Here is a 14,769-nt window from a genome sequence, read left to right as displayed (position 1 = left end):
AAGAACCTAAAGGTGAAGGTGGGAGAGGGGAGGAGAGCTTTCCTCCCCTTTTCCTTTCTCCCTCATTTTCCCTAAGGTGATAAAAATGGCCTGGACCCCAAAACCTACCCAAATAAAAAACCAAAAAACTGAGGTTCCAAAAAGTTACAGCATCTTAATTTCTCATAGAAAAGGGGAAGGAGCCAGAGGGAAGGGGTGTCCCTGGGGTGAAGGGAGATGCCCCCAGCCTGGTGGGACATCCCCCCCTTGAATAGCTGCCCCAATCGGACAAGCCTGGGGCTAAAGCATTTAAAAACTCCCCATTTTATCAAAACCAAAGAGAAAAAAATTTCCCTTCCCCCCAAAACCTAAATATATATATATATATATATATAATTTTTTTCCTTAAAAAAACAAAAATTTGAAGGCATTAAGCGTTAAAGTGAAATCTAGAACAAGGGAATGTGAAATTCCCTCCTTCCTTCCCCCTATTGTGGGGTTAATTGGTACATCCCCAGCAGAGGAACCTGCCCCAAGGGGATGGCAGAGGGGAAGGACCAAAGGGAGCAAAGGGTGGGGGCTTCCCCAGCCAATCAGCAGCCAGTATAGGAGTGGGCATGGCAGAAGCCACACCCCCTTGGAATTTTCCAAGTGGGATGAGGAGTGGGGAAGACGCATTCCTGTGTAGTCTTCAGCCAATTCCAAGTCAAGTTGAGGCAGGGAAAGCAGGGTGACAGGCAAGATGTGCAGAAAGGAGAAACGGGATCTTCTGGGGCCCTGTGGTCAGGGGGAACCCCTCTTCCTCAGCTCCTGGACAAAGGCTGGAAGGAAACAAAGGGCAGAGGTCAGGGGCAGAGCCTCTTCTCCCTTCCCTTCCAAAACAGGGCTCTTCCCAAGGGACAGGATTCCTCCAAAACCACCTCACCTTCAATTATTTCTTCTTTCACTTTCTGCAATTCCTTCCTCACCTCTTCCAGAAATTCCTGAAAACAATGGGGTGCAACCAATCAGGAAGAATCCCTGGTCTTGCAGACACAAGTCTCCCTCCCTCCCTCCTTTCCTTCCTTCCTTCCTTCCTTCCTTCCTTCCTTCCTTCCTTCCTTCCTTCCTTCCTTCCTTCCTTCATTTTATTCTTATTGACTTCAGAGAGGGAGGGAGAGGAAGAGAGAGAAACATCAATGATGAGAATCATTGATCTTGATTGGCTGCCTCCTGCACACCCCCTACTGGGGACTGAGCCTGCAACCAGGGCATATGCCCTTGACCGGAATCAAACCCGGAACCAACCCTTCAGTTCTCAAGCCAATGCTTTATCCACTGAGCCAAACCAGCTAGGGCTAATTTCTCCTTTCTTAATGACTGAAGGGCCACACACACACTATGACCTCACTGACAAAGCCGCAGAGGAACTGGAGAATTCTGGAGATTTCTGGATCCTCCGAGCCAGAAGAAAAGTACTGGAGAACATCCAGTACCAGGGATGGCAAATACATTCTATTCTCCTGCCAACTCCAGTTGGTAATGGATGTCTGGGGCCAGTGTGCTGAAAAGGACTCTGGGTACTCATCAGGAAAGTGTGCAGGGATAGATTAGTAAGGCCTGTCAAGCGCACCGGAAAAGGGAGTTGTGGATGACACAGACATGCCATCCCTGACCTGATCACATCTCTCCATTTCTCAGACCAGAAACTGAGTGTTTCCCAGGCCCTGTCTAGAATCACATGGCAAGTCAGTGGCAGAATTTAGACCCAGATCTCTCTTCTTCCTGTGGCCCCTTTTATAGCCCCCCAAACCTCCCCCCGAGTCCCCTCGCCAAGCTACCTGCTTCACCCTCTCCAGGTCTGACTCATCGCCGGAGCTGGGTGTAGAGGGGTGGGCCTCGGAAGTGGTCACTGAAGACGACGACTTCATCCTGGGAGAGATGGTGTGGTTTGGGACGGAAATGAGGTTAGAGCGGGCCTGCCTCCCATTCCACGAGCATGGTGTTCCTCCCTACGGATTCAGCAAATCCATCCACTTGGGGTAGGTGGGCCCCATTATTGATGACCCACCTTGGCAAGGTTGTGCTGTTCTTCTCCCAGGGTCTCCGCACAGGTTCTGGGGGACAGGCCAACAAATCAGAAAGATAAGGGACAAGGAATGCCCCACCTGGATCTTTTTCCCACAGCCTCATCAGCCCCTGTTCCAAGAACCATCTCAGGAGACTACAATCCCCAGTATTGTTTGCACAGACTCTCTCAAGAATGTGCTTTATGTGTGAGGACAAAGCATCCTGGGATTTGTAGTTCCTGTGGCTAGACTGGGCTATCACTCACCACTTTGGGCTGGGACTCTGGCTTCTGGCTCCTCCTGCTGGTGGGAAATAAAACTGTCATGAGCCCCGTCCCTGCCACACCTCAGTTCATTTTCCTCTTCCAGGTTCTGTCCAGCCCATCCTTCTCACACCGCCTCCCCACTATCCCTACCCCAACGGTACAGCCTAAGGTGTAGATGGCAGGAAGAGCCCCTAACTCACATTGGCAGATTCATCCTTGGGGGGTTTCTCCCCAACTAGTGTGGCTTTCCTTCTGCAGGAGGGAAAGGCAAAAACAGATGGCTCCAGCCCTCCCTCAGCCACTCAACAATTCCCCTGCCCAGAGCTCAGAAAGGTGGATTCTAGGGTACAGAGTTATGGAATTTGTGAATGCTAAGAAAGCTTTAATTTTAGAAGTTACAGAGAGTGCTGTTCTCGAGGTAGGACGGGGGCGGGGGGGGGTTGCGCTTTTCACATTCGGGAATCACAAAGTTCTAAGGGCGGAGGGCTCTGGAATTCTAGGAACCCAACTTTTCAGGTTCCGAGGCAGGAATGTCTAAGGTCCTAGAATTTAGAACATTCTAGAGCCTACCAGGTGGTTGCAAACTCAGCCATCTCAGGAGAATGCAATTGCAGCATCATATCCCAAACCTGACTATCAAAGAGGGAACTTTCATCCAAAGAAACAAACAAACAAAAAAACCCACAACGGGAATCTGAGCACCCCCACACCTGGCCCTACTGGCCCAGGCGGTGACTGCTGGTCTGAGGGGTTTGCTCCCGAGCCTTCCAGGGGCACGGAGGGCTCCGGGCGCAGGCTCACCTCCGGGCCAGCATGGCGTTCATCTCTTCCATGAGCCCGCCCCCTGTGCTTCTAGTGCTCTCGGCTTTGGGGGCTGAGGGCCCCCCTGAGGCCTCCTCCTGCTGGAGAAATTACAAAGAGGGGGGCTTTATAGGCAGGCCTCCTGATGGCCCCAGGCAACTCTGGCCTCATTCCCCATTATCCCCTCAGGGCCCCCGTCTCCCCACACCCCTCACCTTGCTGACTTTCCTGAGTTTGGCTCCGGCAATGGCTGCAGCCAGGCCGGGGGCCCCAGTCCCTCCACCACTGGGGCCAGCTGCTGTGGGGAGAGGGGGTGGAGGGGGTGGGCCTCCCCCTGCTCCAGGCCCTACAGCTGAGACCCCTGAGGGGGGCAGACCAGAGGGTGGGGGGGGACCCGGCGGCGGGGGAGGTCCTGGGGGTGGAGGCGGTCCCCCAGCTGGGGGAGCAGGTGGGGCTCCTGAAACAAAAAAAGGAGGGGTGCTGAGAGAGAAGCCTCATTCTTTGTTACCCAGCTGGCCCACCCCCTCCTCTGGGGAGCCCCCCACTCCCTCCAGGGACCCCGTGAACAATCACCTGCATTGGAGACCCGGCGCTCCACGTGCTCTGGCTGCCTGAGGAGGGAGGACGGAGCTGCCGTCACTCGGGACCCTGAGAATGGCCACCACCCCTGGCCGCTGAGCTCCCCAGGGAGACGGGCTCCTAACCCCCACCCGCTTCCTTCCCCAGGGGCCCGGGAAAGCGGGGGCAGCAGGGACAGGGTGAGACCAAGATGCCAGCATTCCAGTCACCGGACTGTCAACAACTGAATTACAAAATGCTCAAGATTCTTTAAAGAACCAAGTTTTAGACTCTCCGGAGAATCAGGGGGGCAGGACTGGAAGGGTGAGGCGTTTCTCCAACCTCAGGAGGCAGGAGTTCCTGGAAGCTAATTTCTAGGCCCCTGGGAGCTGAAGTTGGACAGCTGTGAATGCTCGGAGTCAGGGGCGCGGACTATCCACTCCGGCAGCGGTAGGATTCCCACCCCGGGCCTGGCCCCACCTTTTCTGAAGCTCCGCCTCCTCGGGGGCGGGGCCATTCTGGACGGACCAGGCGGGCGGTGCTGCCTGCGGCTGCGCAGGTGGTGCTGCTGGTGGTGGTGGTGCTGGAGGCCCACCTCCTGGAAAGCGAGAGTAGAAGGAGGTGATGAGTCACCCCTGGAGCCCCGCCCCACCTCGTGGCACTTTCCCTCCGCTCTGCGCTCTGCCAGGCCCAGTCCGGAATCCCGCCCGGAGGTGCTCACTTCCTTCTTGTCAGCCACCCTGACACTCCGGCTGGGTGTGGGCACCGGGGCAAACTCCTGGGCTGAGGGTCAGCACCAGCTTCCCTGACTGAGCTGATATGTGGTGGGTGCTGTGGTGATGCCCAAGTGACTGGGGCGGGGGGCACAATGAAGGCCCAAAGGGGGCAGTCACTTGCAGACTGGAATTTGCAGAAACAAGACAAATTCGGGATGATTTCAACATCTACTTCTGTGTTTTGGGGTTTTTTTTTACTCTTGTTTTTTTTAATCTTCACCCGAGGATATTTTCACATTGATTTTTAGAGAGAGTGGGAGACAGGGAGACAGAGAGAAACATCGATGTGAGAGAAACACATCGATTGGTTGCCTCCTGCACGCAACCAAACCAGGGCCCAGACCCCCCAGGCCAGGGAGGAACCTGCAACCAAAGTATGTGCCCTTGATTGGAATCGAACCCGGGACCCTTCAATCCGAAGGCCAATGCTTATCCACTGAGCCAGTGGTTGGCAAACTCATTAGTCAACAGAGCCAAATATCAACAGTACAACGATTGAAATTTCTTTTGAGAGACAAAAACTGACTTCTGCGCATGGGCCACGAAGTTTCAATCGCAGTGTACGTGTGCGCCCACATGTGGTATTTTGTGGAAGAGCCACACTCAAGGGGCCAAAGAGCCGCATGTGGCTCGTGAGCCGCAGTTTGCTGATCACTGCACTGAGCCAAACCAACTAAGGCTTTTTTTGTTTGTTTGTTTTCTTATCCTTATTCACAAGTGAGGATATTTTTCCATTGATTTTCAGAGAGAGTGGAAGGAAGCAGGGAGGGGGGAGGAGAGGGAGAGAGAGATCGATCGGCTGCCTCCTGCACAGCTCCCAGTCTGGGGGCCGGGATTGAACCTCTGCAACCCAGGCACGTGCCCCTGACCAGAATGGAACCTGCGCCCCTCGGGTGTGCAGGCTGACGCTCTAACCACTGAAACACGGGCCAGGGCTCCCACATCTACTCTTAACCCAAGGACCCTGAAGAGGCTGAAAGTCTGCGTCTTACCCACCCCAGGCCGCTGGCGCCCATGGCCACAAACCGCCCCCATGTTTCTCTCTGTGCCCCAGACAAGCAAGCCCTTCCCGCTGTCACCGGAGCCGCTCCGGGAAGCAGACACCCCTGCCCCTTGGGGATCTGAAGCTCTCCGGCAGCGAGCCTGGGCCCGGTGCACAGCGGCACCTAACGCCTCGCCTCGCTGTCCACGGGCCGCCGTCACCGGGCACTTGCTAGACACGCAGAGGCCAGCCCCACCTCAGCCCAACGGAACTGGACTCTGCCTGTTACCCAGATGTCCAGCGGTTCGTGGGCACGGTCAGGTTAAGAGCCACCACCTTGGTCCTGGCCGGTAGCTCAGAGCATCATCCTGATAAACCAAGGTCCAATCCTCAGTCAGGGCACATACAGGAATCAACCAATGAATGCATAAATGACTGAACAACAAATCAGCATCTCTCTTTTTCTCTCCCCCACCCCCAGCCTCTCTCTCAAAAATGAATTTTAAAAAAAGAACTACGACCCAGCCAGCGTGGCTCAGTGGTTGAGCATCCACATATGAACCAGGAGTTCACGGTTCAATTCCCCGTCAAGGCATATGCCTAGGTTATATGCTGGATCTCCAGTAGGGGGCGTGCAGGAGGCAGCCCATCAATGATTCTCTCTCATCATTGATGTTTCCATCTCTCTCTCCCTCTCCCTTCCTCTCTGAAATCAATCTATAATAATAAAAGCATAATATGCTAATGAGACCAGACAGCCGAACAACATTCCAGACGAGGGCCGAGCCCCTTTCACGGACTTCGTGCATTGGGCCTCTAGTAAAAACATATTTAAATATATATATATTTTGTAAAAAGAACTACCACCTGGAGATTTAATATCGATGTCTGAAAACGAATTGATGATGACACGAGCCAGTACGATACCCGGCAAAGGGCAGAGGGAGCTCTCCAAGAGCTGGAAAGAGCTACACCTTGATCTGGGAGGCGGTCGCCAGGAGTGTGCGTGTGAAAATTCGTGGACACACCGCAGCCTTAGGAATCCAGGGGTACAAGGGGCACACCAAATTCATGCCCACACCAAATCCTCAGAAAAACTGTCCACAGGAGCAGTGAATCAGCCCCATTTTCAGATGAGTAAACTGAGGCCCCGAGGAGTGAAGTGGTGGCCCCAGGCCCCACGGCAGGGCTCAGGGGCCCCCTCTGCCCACTGTTGCTGACCTTCCAAGGCCTCCAGGGCACTGGCCATGCTTGCGGCGAACTGAGCGGCGTCCTCCTTGCTGCCGAAGTTGAGGCCCCAGACCTGGCGGGCGTCCCGCCACTGGTGGAAGTTGGGGGTGGCCTGGTTATACTTGAGACCCCGGATGATGGCGCAGTTGATGACCACCTGGCAGGAGGGGAAAGGTGGGTGAGGGGGTGCAGGGGCGGAGGGCGCAGCCCTGGGAAGGGGAGGCCGAGGGGCTTCACCTGCTGGTCTGGCTGCATCTTCCGGCCGACCACCCGGAAGGAGTTGGCGGTGGGGTTGTGGTAGATCTGGACTCGGCTGAAGGTCTGGGGGCCCGTGCCCGCAGGCATCCACCGCTTGTTGCCGTCATCGTAGAGCATCACAGTGGCCCGGCTGGAGCAGATCACCGTCTCGCTGCCAGGAAACGGGGGGAGAGGGAGTGAGGCCGGTTAGCCGGAACGACGGCACCCCCTCCAGGTCCTGGTCACCTTCTCCATCTGGGTCGCCCTCGAGACTCAGGGACAATGTGAGAGGAAGAGAGACACACGCGGAGAGGCAGGGGAGACGGCCCCTTGCAGAGGCCCAGGTGGACAGTGATTGGGAAGGAAGACAGACAGGCGGGACAGGGCCAGACAGACAGACTGGGGGAGACAAAGAACAAACTGGGGATGTGAGACAGACGGGGAGAAAGAGAGAGGGAGAGGAAGTCAGACAGACAGACAGACAGAGTGGAAGGGACAAACAGGCTGACATGGAGAGAGAGCTGAGAGGGAGAGTCAGACTGACAATGGGGAGACAGACAAGGGAACGGTGAGGGGAACACATGGAAAGGCAGGGGGTGGAGAACGAGAGAGATGGAGAGAGAGATGGGCAGTCAGAGAGAGAGACTCAGGTAAGTCCGGAGTGAGAGCTGGAGGAGGAGGAGGGGACCCGGGAGGAGGAGGGCAGTGGGGACGGGGCAGGCCCTCTGGGCAGCGCATTGGGAATCAGCCTGGCACTCCTGGAGCCTCAGTTTCCCTATCTCTTCCAGGGTTCTCCCCTCTCCCCCCCACCCCCCACACATACACTCCCTGCTTCCGTCAGAGGAGGAAGCTGAGCCCACGGAAGGGAAGGGTAGGCCTGCAGCACGTAGGGGACCCATGCTGCACCCTAACCTCTTCTTTTTCCTGCTGCCACCCCATCCATCTGCCCCGTCACCCCCACCGCGCCGGGCCACCAGCGACACTCCCTGACCCAGACCGCCGCGGCCCCACCCTCGAGGGCAGGAGACAGTCCAGTCCCCAGACGGTGACAGGGCAGGGCCAAGCCCAGGGGGACCGGGAGCACCCTCCCTGGCCTGGGAGCCGCAGAGGAGCTCCGGAGCAAGTGGCATCTGACTCAGCCTTGCGGGGGGGGGGGGGGGGGGGGGGGAGAAGGGGGGGCGGGTATCAAGAAACTAGTTCAGAGTTCAGGCCCTGATATCCAGAGACCTGGGTTCAAACCCCCGCGGAGCCACCTACTCCATGTGACTTAGCAAGTGACCCTCCCACTTGAGAACTGCAAACTGGGGAAATGGCAGCCCCCCCACTCCCCCTCCCCCTCCCCCCCCGCCCCCGCCCCCAGGACAGTGGGAGGAGTAAGGAGTCTGGGCACGTAAAGCCACGTACTGGGCAAGGACTGAGCACTTAGTAACTGTCAGCATCTCTCACATCACAGGCACCCGGAACATCTCAGGAGCACCCGCCTCCCCCCTCCCCCCCAGTCCTTCTCAGGTTCAACCTCCCCTCCCCCAACGAGGAAACTCAGGCTCCCAGACAGGAAGTGACTTGCTCAAGGTCACACACAGACCTGGGGGAAGTGCCGGTCCCTACCCCGCCCCACCCCCACCAAACTTTTTCCTGAAAAGAGGAAGTTGGTGGTCAGAGGTTTCGGGGAGAGAAGTTCTACCCCACAATGGCTGTCTCAACCAGGCTGTTCAAGGCCAGTCAGGGAAAACCCCTCAGCAGACCCAGCTCTGGGCTCCTAGGCCTGGGGCTGAGCGCCGGACACCCCCAAGTTTACATAAACTGTGGTGTCTCCTTCTTGGGTATCTGCTGATTAGACACCCTGAGCCCTCTCCTCCGTCCCTCACTTCATCCTCCTTAAGATGGGCACCGTTTCATCCTCAGTACGCAAGTGGGGAGCGAGTGGAGGCCCAGTGAGGCCGGGGGGCTTGCTCCCATTCAGAGCTCGGCAGCAGCAGAATGAGGATTTGAACCCAGGCCACCTGGCAGCCCAGTCCACAGTCTCAACCACCAGGGACCCTGGGGGCCCGAACCCACACACCAGGTGCAGGTTCAGGGGCCGTTTCTGGCTCCCACTGCCCCCTGGCAGGGCGGGGTGGAGGCCTGGCCCACACCTGCCAACCCACCCACAGGGCAGACTCTGGCCAGGAGCCCAGCTGTGTTTGCTACCCCACCCTGGCTGCACTTTGCTCTCCCAAGCTGCCCTGCCCTGCCCAGGCTCCGGCCTGGCCCGAGGGCGCCTGCCGAGTGACCCCAGGCTGGTCCTACCCCTCTCCAGGCCGCAGTGTCCCCATTACAGCAGAAGGGTCCTGTTAAAACACCCGTCAGATTGGAATCCCTCCTCTTCTCTTGGATGTACCCTCCCCCCCCCCGCCCCCCACCTCAGGCTCAGGCAGAAAAAAAAGCCAAGATCTCTCTGTGGCTTCCTCGATCTCCGATCTCACCCCTTCCCTCCCCCCAGCTCGCAGGTTCAGCCCCTCTGGCCTCCAAGCTGTTCCTTCCACAGGCACATTGCTGCCTCAGGCTAAGCACTTCCTCCTCAACCTGGATCCTCACCTCCCCCAGCCTCTTCCCCTGAGGGCCAGAAAGGTCTCTCCCTCTCAGCCCATGTCCCCCGGCAGAGCATCCATCCCTCCCTGACAGTCCCCATCTGTCCTACAAAAGGTCAGGACCATGAGGGCAGGGATGTGCGTCTCCAGAACCTAGAATGGTGTCCGGCACCTAGGTGTTCCACAGCTGTTACATCAGCCATCGATGAAAAGGAAAACCTATAGCCATGGCAGCTGGGTTACAGACACTGTTCGAGGTGCTGCTGAGCTCCAGTTTCCACAAGAACCTTGCAAGGACCTCATGAGAAGGACTCTGGTCCTTACTCTTACTACAGAGGAGGAACCAGGGGCACAGAGAGGTGAAGACACTGGTCCCAGGTCACACAGCAAGAAAGCAGAGGGGCTGGCATTTGAAACCAAGTCCACCCAAGTTCTTTCTTTATTTATTTTTTTAAGATATATTTTATTGATTTTTTACAGAGAGGAAGGGAGAGGGATAGAGAGTTAGAAACATTGATGAGAGAGAAACATCGATCAGCTGCCTCCTGCACACCCCCCCACTGGGGAGGTGCCTGCAACCAAGGTGCATGCCCTTGACCAGAATCGAACCTGGGACCCTTCAGTCCAAAGGCCGACGCTCTATCCACTGAGCCAAACCGGTTACGGCTCCACCCAAGTTCTTAACCTCATTTTAAGGTGAGGAAACAGCTAAGCTAAAATAAAAAAGCCGAGGGCTGAAGTGGTGTGTATCAGAGGTTTTTAAAAAAGGTGGGGAGGAGATACACACATCCGCGCCCAGGGGTGATTTCTGCGGCGGCTGCTTCTCAGGAGACTGACAGGGCCTGCCTCCGAGGACGGGCACTGGGGACCAGAGGAAGGAGGAAATGGACACATCGCACTCTTTACTTTTTAAAACTGCTTGATTCTTTATTATTATTATTATTATTATTATTATTATTATTATTATTATTGATTTCAGACAGGGAGGGAGAGGGAGAGGGAGAGAGAAACATCAGTGATGAGAGAGAATCATCGATGGGCTGCCTCCTGCACGCCCCCCACTGGGGATCAAGCTGCAACCTGGGCGCATGTGCCCTTGACCAGAATTGAACCCAGGACCCTTTAGACCGCAGGCTGACACTCTACCCACTGAGCCAAACCGGCGAGGGCTTGATTCTTTCTTTCTCTCTTTTTTTTCACCACAGGCTGGTATTACCTAGAAAAAACTCATTCATTACTTAAGTTCAAACATTAAAACTATAAACCAGGCAAAACCTGCAACAGAAAATCCCACAGCCAGGAAGCTGGGGCGGAGGTTCGTCTCTTAGGGTCCCACATCAGAGAGCCTTAATTCCCAGCCAACGCAGGACCCTCCCTCCGCCACAGGTCCCCACATTCTGGAAAACTCTAGCAAGCGGTGGTGGATGGGAGAGGGTGCTGTGTGACTTCACCTCTCTGAGCCTGTTTCCAGCCCTGGGAACCATCCGTCAGTGGTTTGCTGTAACACTTCAAAGAGATAAGAAAAACCCTAAAGCTCAGGCACAGCCTCCATATAAGGAAGCTGAGGGTCAAAACAGGGGAGAGAGCTTCTCATCACTGGAGGCAATCAAGCATAGTCACTCTGGTTCACTCAAACCTCCCAGGTTAGAGGCTTGCCCTTTTCTTTACCCTGAGACTTACCCTATAGCTTCCTTACACCACACAACTTGTGATCCACACTGCCGGCACCCACACACACCTTCCCAAACGACTACTCTTTTGAAACAACCCTGTAATAAGGAACCAGATCTAGGGTCTGTGGCGCTTGTGTGGGCTCACTCCAGTCCCTCTTCCCTGACCAGTCTGTTTCCTATAAGCGAACAAGAAAGTAACGTGGGTTTCTTTTTTCGTATCTCCATTAACTGTTCATACAGCGAAAGAGTGTTACCTATATATTTTTAAAAGACCATTAAGCCCAGCCGGTGTGACTCACTGGCTGAGCATTGACCTATGAACCAGGAGGTCATGGTTTGATTCCCGCTCAGGGCACATGCACGGATTGCGGGCTCAATCCCAAGTGGGGGGTGTGCAGGAAGCAGCCGATCAATGATTCTCTCTCATCATTGATGTTTCTGTCTCTCCCTCTCCCTTCCTCTCTGAAATCAATAAAAATATAAAATTAAATTAAAGGTTTTCTTTTCCTTTTTCTTTACTAGCATAATACTCTGGAGTCAGTCCTGAGTTCAAATTCAGACTTGCCTACTTCCTGTTGGGCAATCTGCTTCATTTGTCCATGCCTCAGTTTCCCCATCTGTTAACTGGGAGGTGGGGCAGTCACGACATATCCCTCTCTTAGCATTGCTGTTGAGGATTACACTGAGTTAGTTACCTAGTACAGTGTCTGCACAAAGTAGATGACTGATCAAATGGTCTCACAATTTTTTAAAATAAAGATAAGAGTAATGACCACTATTGGAAGAGAAAGAAACGAACCCACATTCTTCTTGAGAGGCCCTCTGACCCGAGAGTCTCAGACTTCCGCCCGGCTTCCCCGCTTTCCCAGAATCCCAGTTCAGAGTCTAAGACACATTAGACACTCAACAAATATTTGTCAAACTGGGGAAAAAAGGAGCTTTTATCTTGTAATTTTCCATCTTAACATCCTCTCTTCCAACTGCCCCCCAAGACTGTCACCACCCAAACCAGCCAGAAAGCAAAGGATCCTAGTCTGCTCTCTCCCTCAAGACTGCCTAGGAATTTCTGCCGCATCTTGCTCCGGCCGGGCTCTCTGAGCCTCAGTTTCCCCAGCTGGACACAGGGGGCCTGGGTGGATTGGAATCCTAGCTGTCTTTGGAGAAGAGGCACAGCCCAGAAAGTCGGGTGTGGCCAGTGACAGGGAGACCCCCTCAGGAAGTGGAAGTAATCCCCTGGTGAGACACCCCCCCTCAACTTTGGCCCACTCCCCAGAAGGTGGGAGGCTGGGCCTGCACCAGCAGGAGGGGCCTGTGGTAGGGCCGGGGCCTCGGGACTGGGCTGGGGGTGGGGGTGGGGGTGGGAGGCCGGCCCAGACACTGCTCCTGCCCTTTTACGGTCTCAGTGAGTGAGGCAGCACTAACTCGGACATCCGCCATCCGCCTTCCACGGTGCCTGGGACCGGAAACGCGGGGGGGCGGGGGGCAAGGGGCGGGACGGGGGCCAGTGGGAGAGAGGACTCCCCGGGGAAGAGGGTGAAGGAAGAGAGCCCAGCTCCCCGGAACTGCCCGGGGTCCAGGGCAGACCTTGGAGGGGTGTTGCTATCATGGGAGGAAGGGGAGGCAGGAAGTCTGGGCGGTATCGGTGGGTGCCCCCTTGTTGCAAATTTTCCAACCATCCCTCTCCCATCAGAAGGAACAAATGCGGGCGGTGGGCTCTCCAATGGTCCCGAGAAGGAATGCCACCCCGATGTCAGAGGGCCGGGTGTGGAGAGTGGGGGGAGCGGAGGATGTGGGCACCACGGGATTAACACCCAGCTGTCCCCAGAGGCCTCCCCCTTAAGCCGGGGTCTTCGGGGCAGGAAGTCCCTGAGAGAGTGGAGGAAGGGAGATAGTATTGTCTGACTCAGGCCACTAGGGAAAGATTATGGGGGATCCAGGGGAAGCGAGAATGGGGGGATCCGGTCCGGTCGCCCCAGCTCACACTGGCCCCGCCCTCAGGTGAGCCCAGGAGTTTTGGGGAGGCCAGGGTAAGACAAAATCCCCGAGTCCCTTGTCCCCCTCCCCCCCTCACACACACACACACCCCAGGATTAAGTTCGGGGGGAGAATGCTGGAACAATCTGGGGAGCCTGGGTCCCAGGGGAGAGTGCTGTGACCTTGACGCTTCCAGCGCGCCCCCTCCTCCAACCCCGCAGTCCGACGGCCGGAGGGGGAGGCGGGGAGGGGAGGCGCCGCGGTGGGGGAGCGCCGGCCCCCCGCGGTCCAGGCCCGCCCCCTCCCCCACACACACCAGCTGTCTCGACAGGTGAGTCAGGAAGACAAAGGCCCCCTCCCCCAGCTGCCGCGCCCCCTCCGGCCCCGAGCCGCGCAGGTGGGGAGCGGGGCCGCCCTTCTGGCCCGGGGCCGGGGCGCCGCCCTCGGCACCCAGCTCGGGCCACGCTCCCCGGTCCAGGGCTCGGCGGGTTCGAAGCGGACGGCGGCGGGCGCCGGGCGCCGGGGGATGGGCGTCCCCGCCAGCCTCGAGGCTGCGCCCGGGGCCGCCCGCTCCGATCTCCTCCAAAGGGTGAGCCCCTTCACTCGGAGGGGCTTCCGTGCCCTCGAAGTTAAGGAGCGAGTCCCACACGGGAAGACTTCCCAGCGTCCCGTAAAGGGGAACCCCACAAACCACGGTGTACGTTTCAGTCTGTGTTCCAGGTGCCAGGGACCCCCAAACCGCCCCCCACAAACCCTCTCGGAGCCCGAGTTGAGATTTGCGGGGATTCTGAGAACTGCCTAAAGCCTGGCCTCCCTGCGGGGAGTACCTGCCAACTTGGGAGGGCCTCTGAAAAAGTCTTAAAAATTCGGGAGCCCTCGGAACGCCCCCAAATCTGAGGGCTCCCAGGAGAACCTCACCAGCACCACCGCGAACCTTGGGAGTCAGGGGGGAAGTGGTCCATATTTGGAGCTCATCCCAGGGGGCTCGGCCTCAAATCCGAGGCTCCCAGCGCCCGGTCCCCAAATTCCAGCCCGGAGCGAGTTGGGGGGAGGGGACAAAGGCGGGGCGGGGGGCCGCGCCGGCGGGGCAGGGTCTGGAGGCATTGGAGGCTCACCTCATGGCTGCTCCGCAGGCGGGCGGCGCACCCACAGGACGGGGCGCCCCTGGCTCGAGGTTCAGGGGTTCAGGGTTGGCTCCGGGTTCTGCTCAGTCTCCCCCAGGGTCCCGCCCCATAGAGTCCGGCTTCCTGGGGAAAACGTGGACGGGGCCGGGGCGGGTCCTCGGGCACCTCCACCCTCTGGGGGTTTGATCGGGGTCCCCGCGACAGAAAGGGGGTGCGACGTCCCCTCCGCGGCGCTCCCCCTCGGCCGCCGGCGGCTACAGTGTTACTCTTACTACTGTACTTCTCTCCGCTGCTTCTCGATCCAAAATTCCACTCCCCGTACCCACAGTTCCCTGCGCCTTAAAGGGGCCGCGAGCCAACCAAGGCGGGGGTGGGTGGGGTGGAGGGCGCTTAAAAGGGCAACGCGGAACCTCACACCCCAACGTTACTGCGTGGGGCTGCATGCCGGGGTCACTCTCACCTTAGGGGGAAGCTTGGTGGAGGGAAAGGGACTCTAGTTCTCCCCACGATGGGAATTCTTAGGGGGATCTCAATGGGGCACAATGAATTCT

General features: G+C 57.0%; 1 protein-coding gene across 4 annotated transcripts; it reads right to left on the bottom strand.

Moving 5' to 3' along the window:
• Positions 1–129: 129 nt before the first annotated feature.
• On the bottom strand, positions 130–14,540 carry VASP (vasodilator stimulated phosphoprotein). 4 transcript variants are annotated; one of them, XM_079799593.1, is made up of 13 exons: positions 14,210–14,540; positions 6,878–7,049; positions 6,632–6,797; positions 4,133–4,250; positions 3,668–3,705; positions 3,310–3,551; positions 3,095–3,192; positions 2,494–2,545; positions 2,294–2,330; positions 2,030–2,075; positions 1,800–1,890; positions 905–962; positions 130–800 (listed from the first exon to the last, which is right to left on the bottom strand). In XM_079799593.1, exons 1-13 carry the CDS (start codon positions 14,212–14,214, stop codon positions 763–765), a joined length of 1,161 nt encoding a protein of 386 aa, XP_079655719.1. In that variant the 5' UTR covers positions 14,215–14,540; the 3' UTR covers positions 130–762. The 4 variants fall into 4 exon arrangements, with proteins under 4 accessions (XP_079655719.1, XP_079655721.1, XP_079655718.1 ...); XM_079799595.1 differs by having other exon boundaries at positions 2,294–2,327; XM_079799592.1 differs by having other exon boundaries at positions 3,095–3,195; positions 14,210–14,539.
• Positions 14,541–14,769: the final 229 nt, after the last annotated feature.

Source organism: Cnephaeus nilssonii (assembly GCF_951640355.1).
Source record: "Cnephaeus nilssonii genome assembly, chromosome: 20".
Taxonomy (NCBI): Eukaryota; Metazoa; Chordata; class Mammalia; order Chiroptera; family Vespertilionidae; genus Cnephaeus; species Cnephaeus nilssonii.
This window is presented reverse-complemented; position numbering and strand designations above follow the sequence as displayed.

What these genes read in the sequence shown, in the direction of transcription:
- VASP (XM_079799592.1), bottom strand. An exon ending in TGCCCTGGAGGCCTTGGAAG is followed by an intron (nt 4,251 to 6,631) that starts GTCAGCAACAGT and finishes CTCGCTTTCCAG; the next exon opens with GAGGTGGGCCTCCAGCACCA. An exon ending in GAGGCGGAGCTTCAGAAAAG is followed by an intron (nt 3,706 to 4,132) that starts GTGGGGCCAGGC and finishes CTCCCTCCTCAG; the next exon opens with GCAGCCAGAGCACGTGGAGC.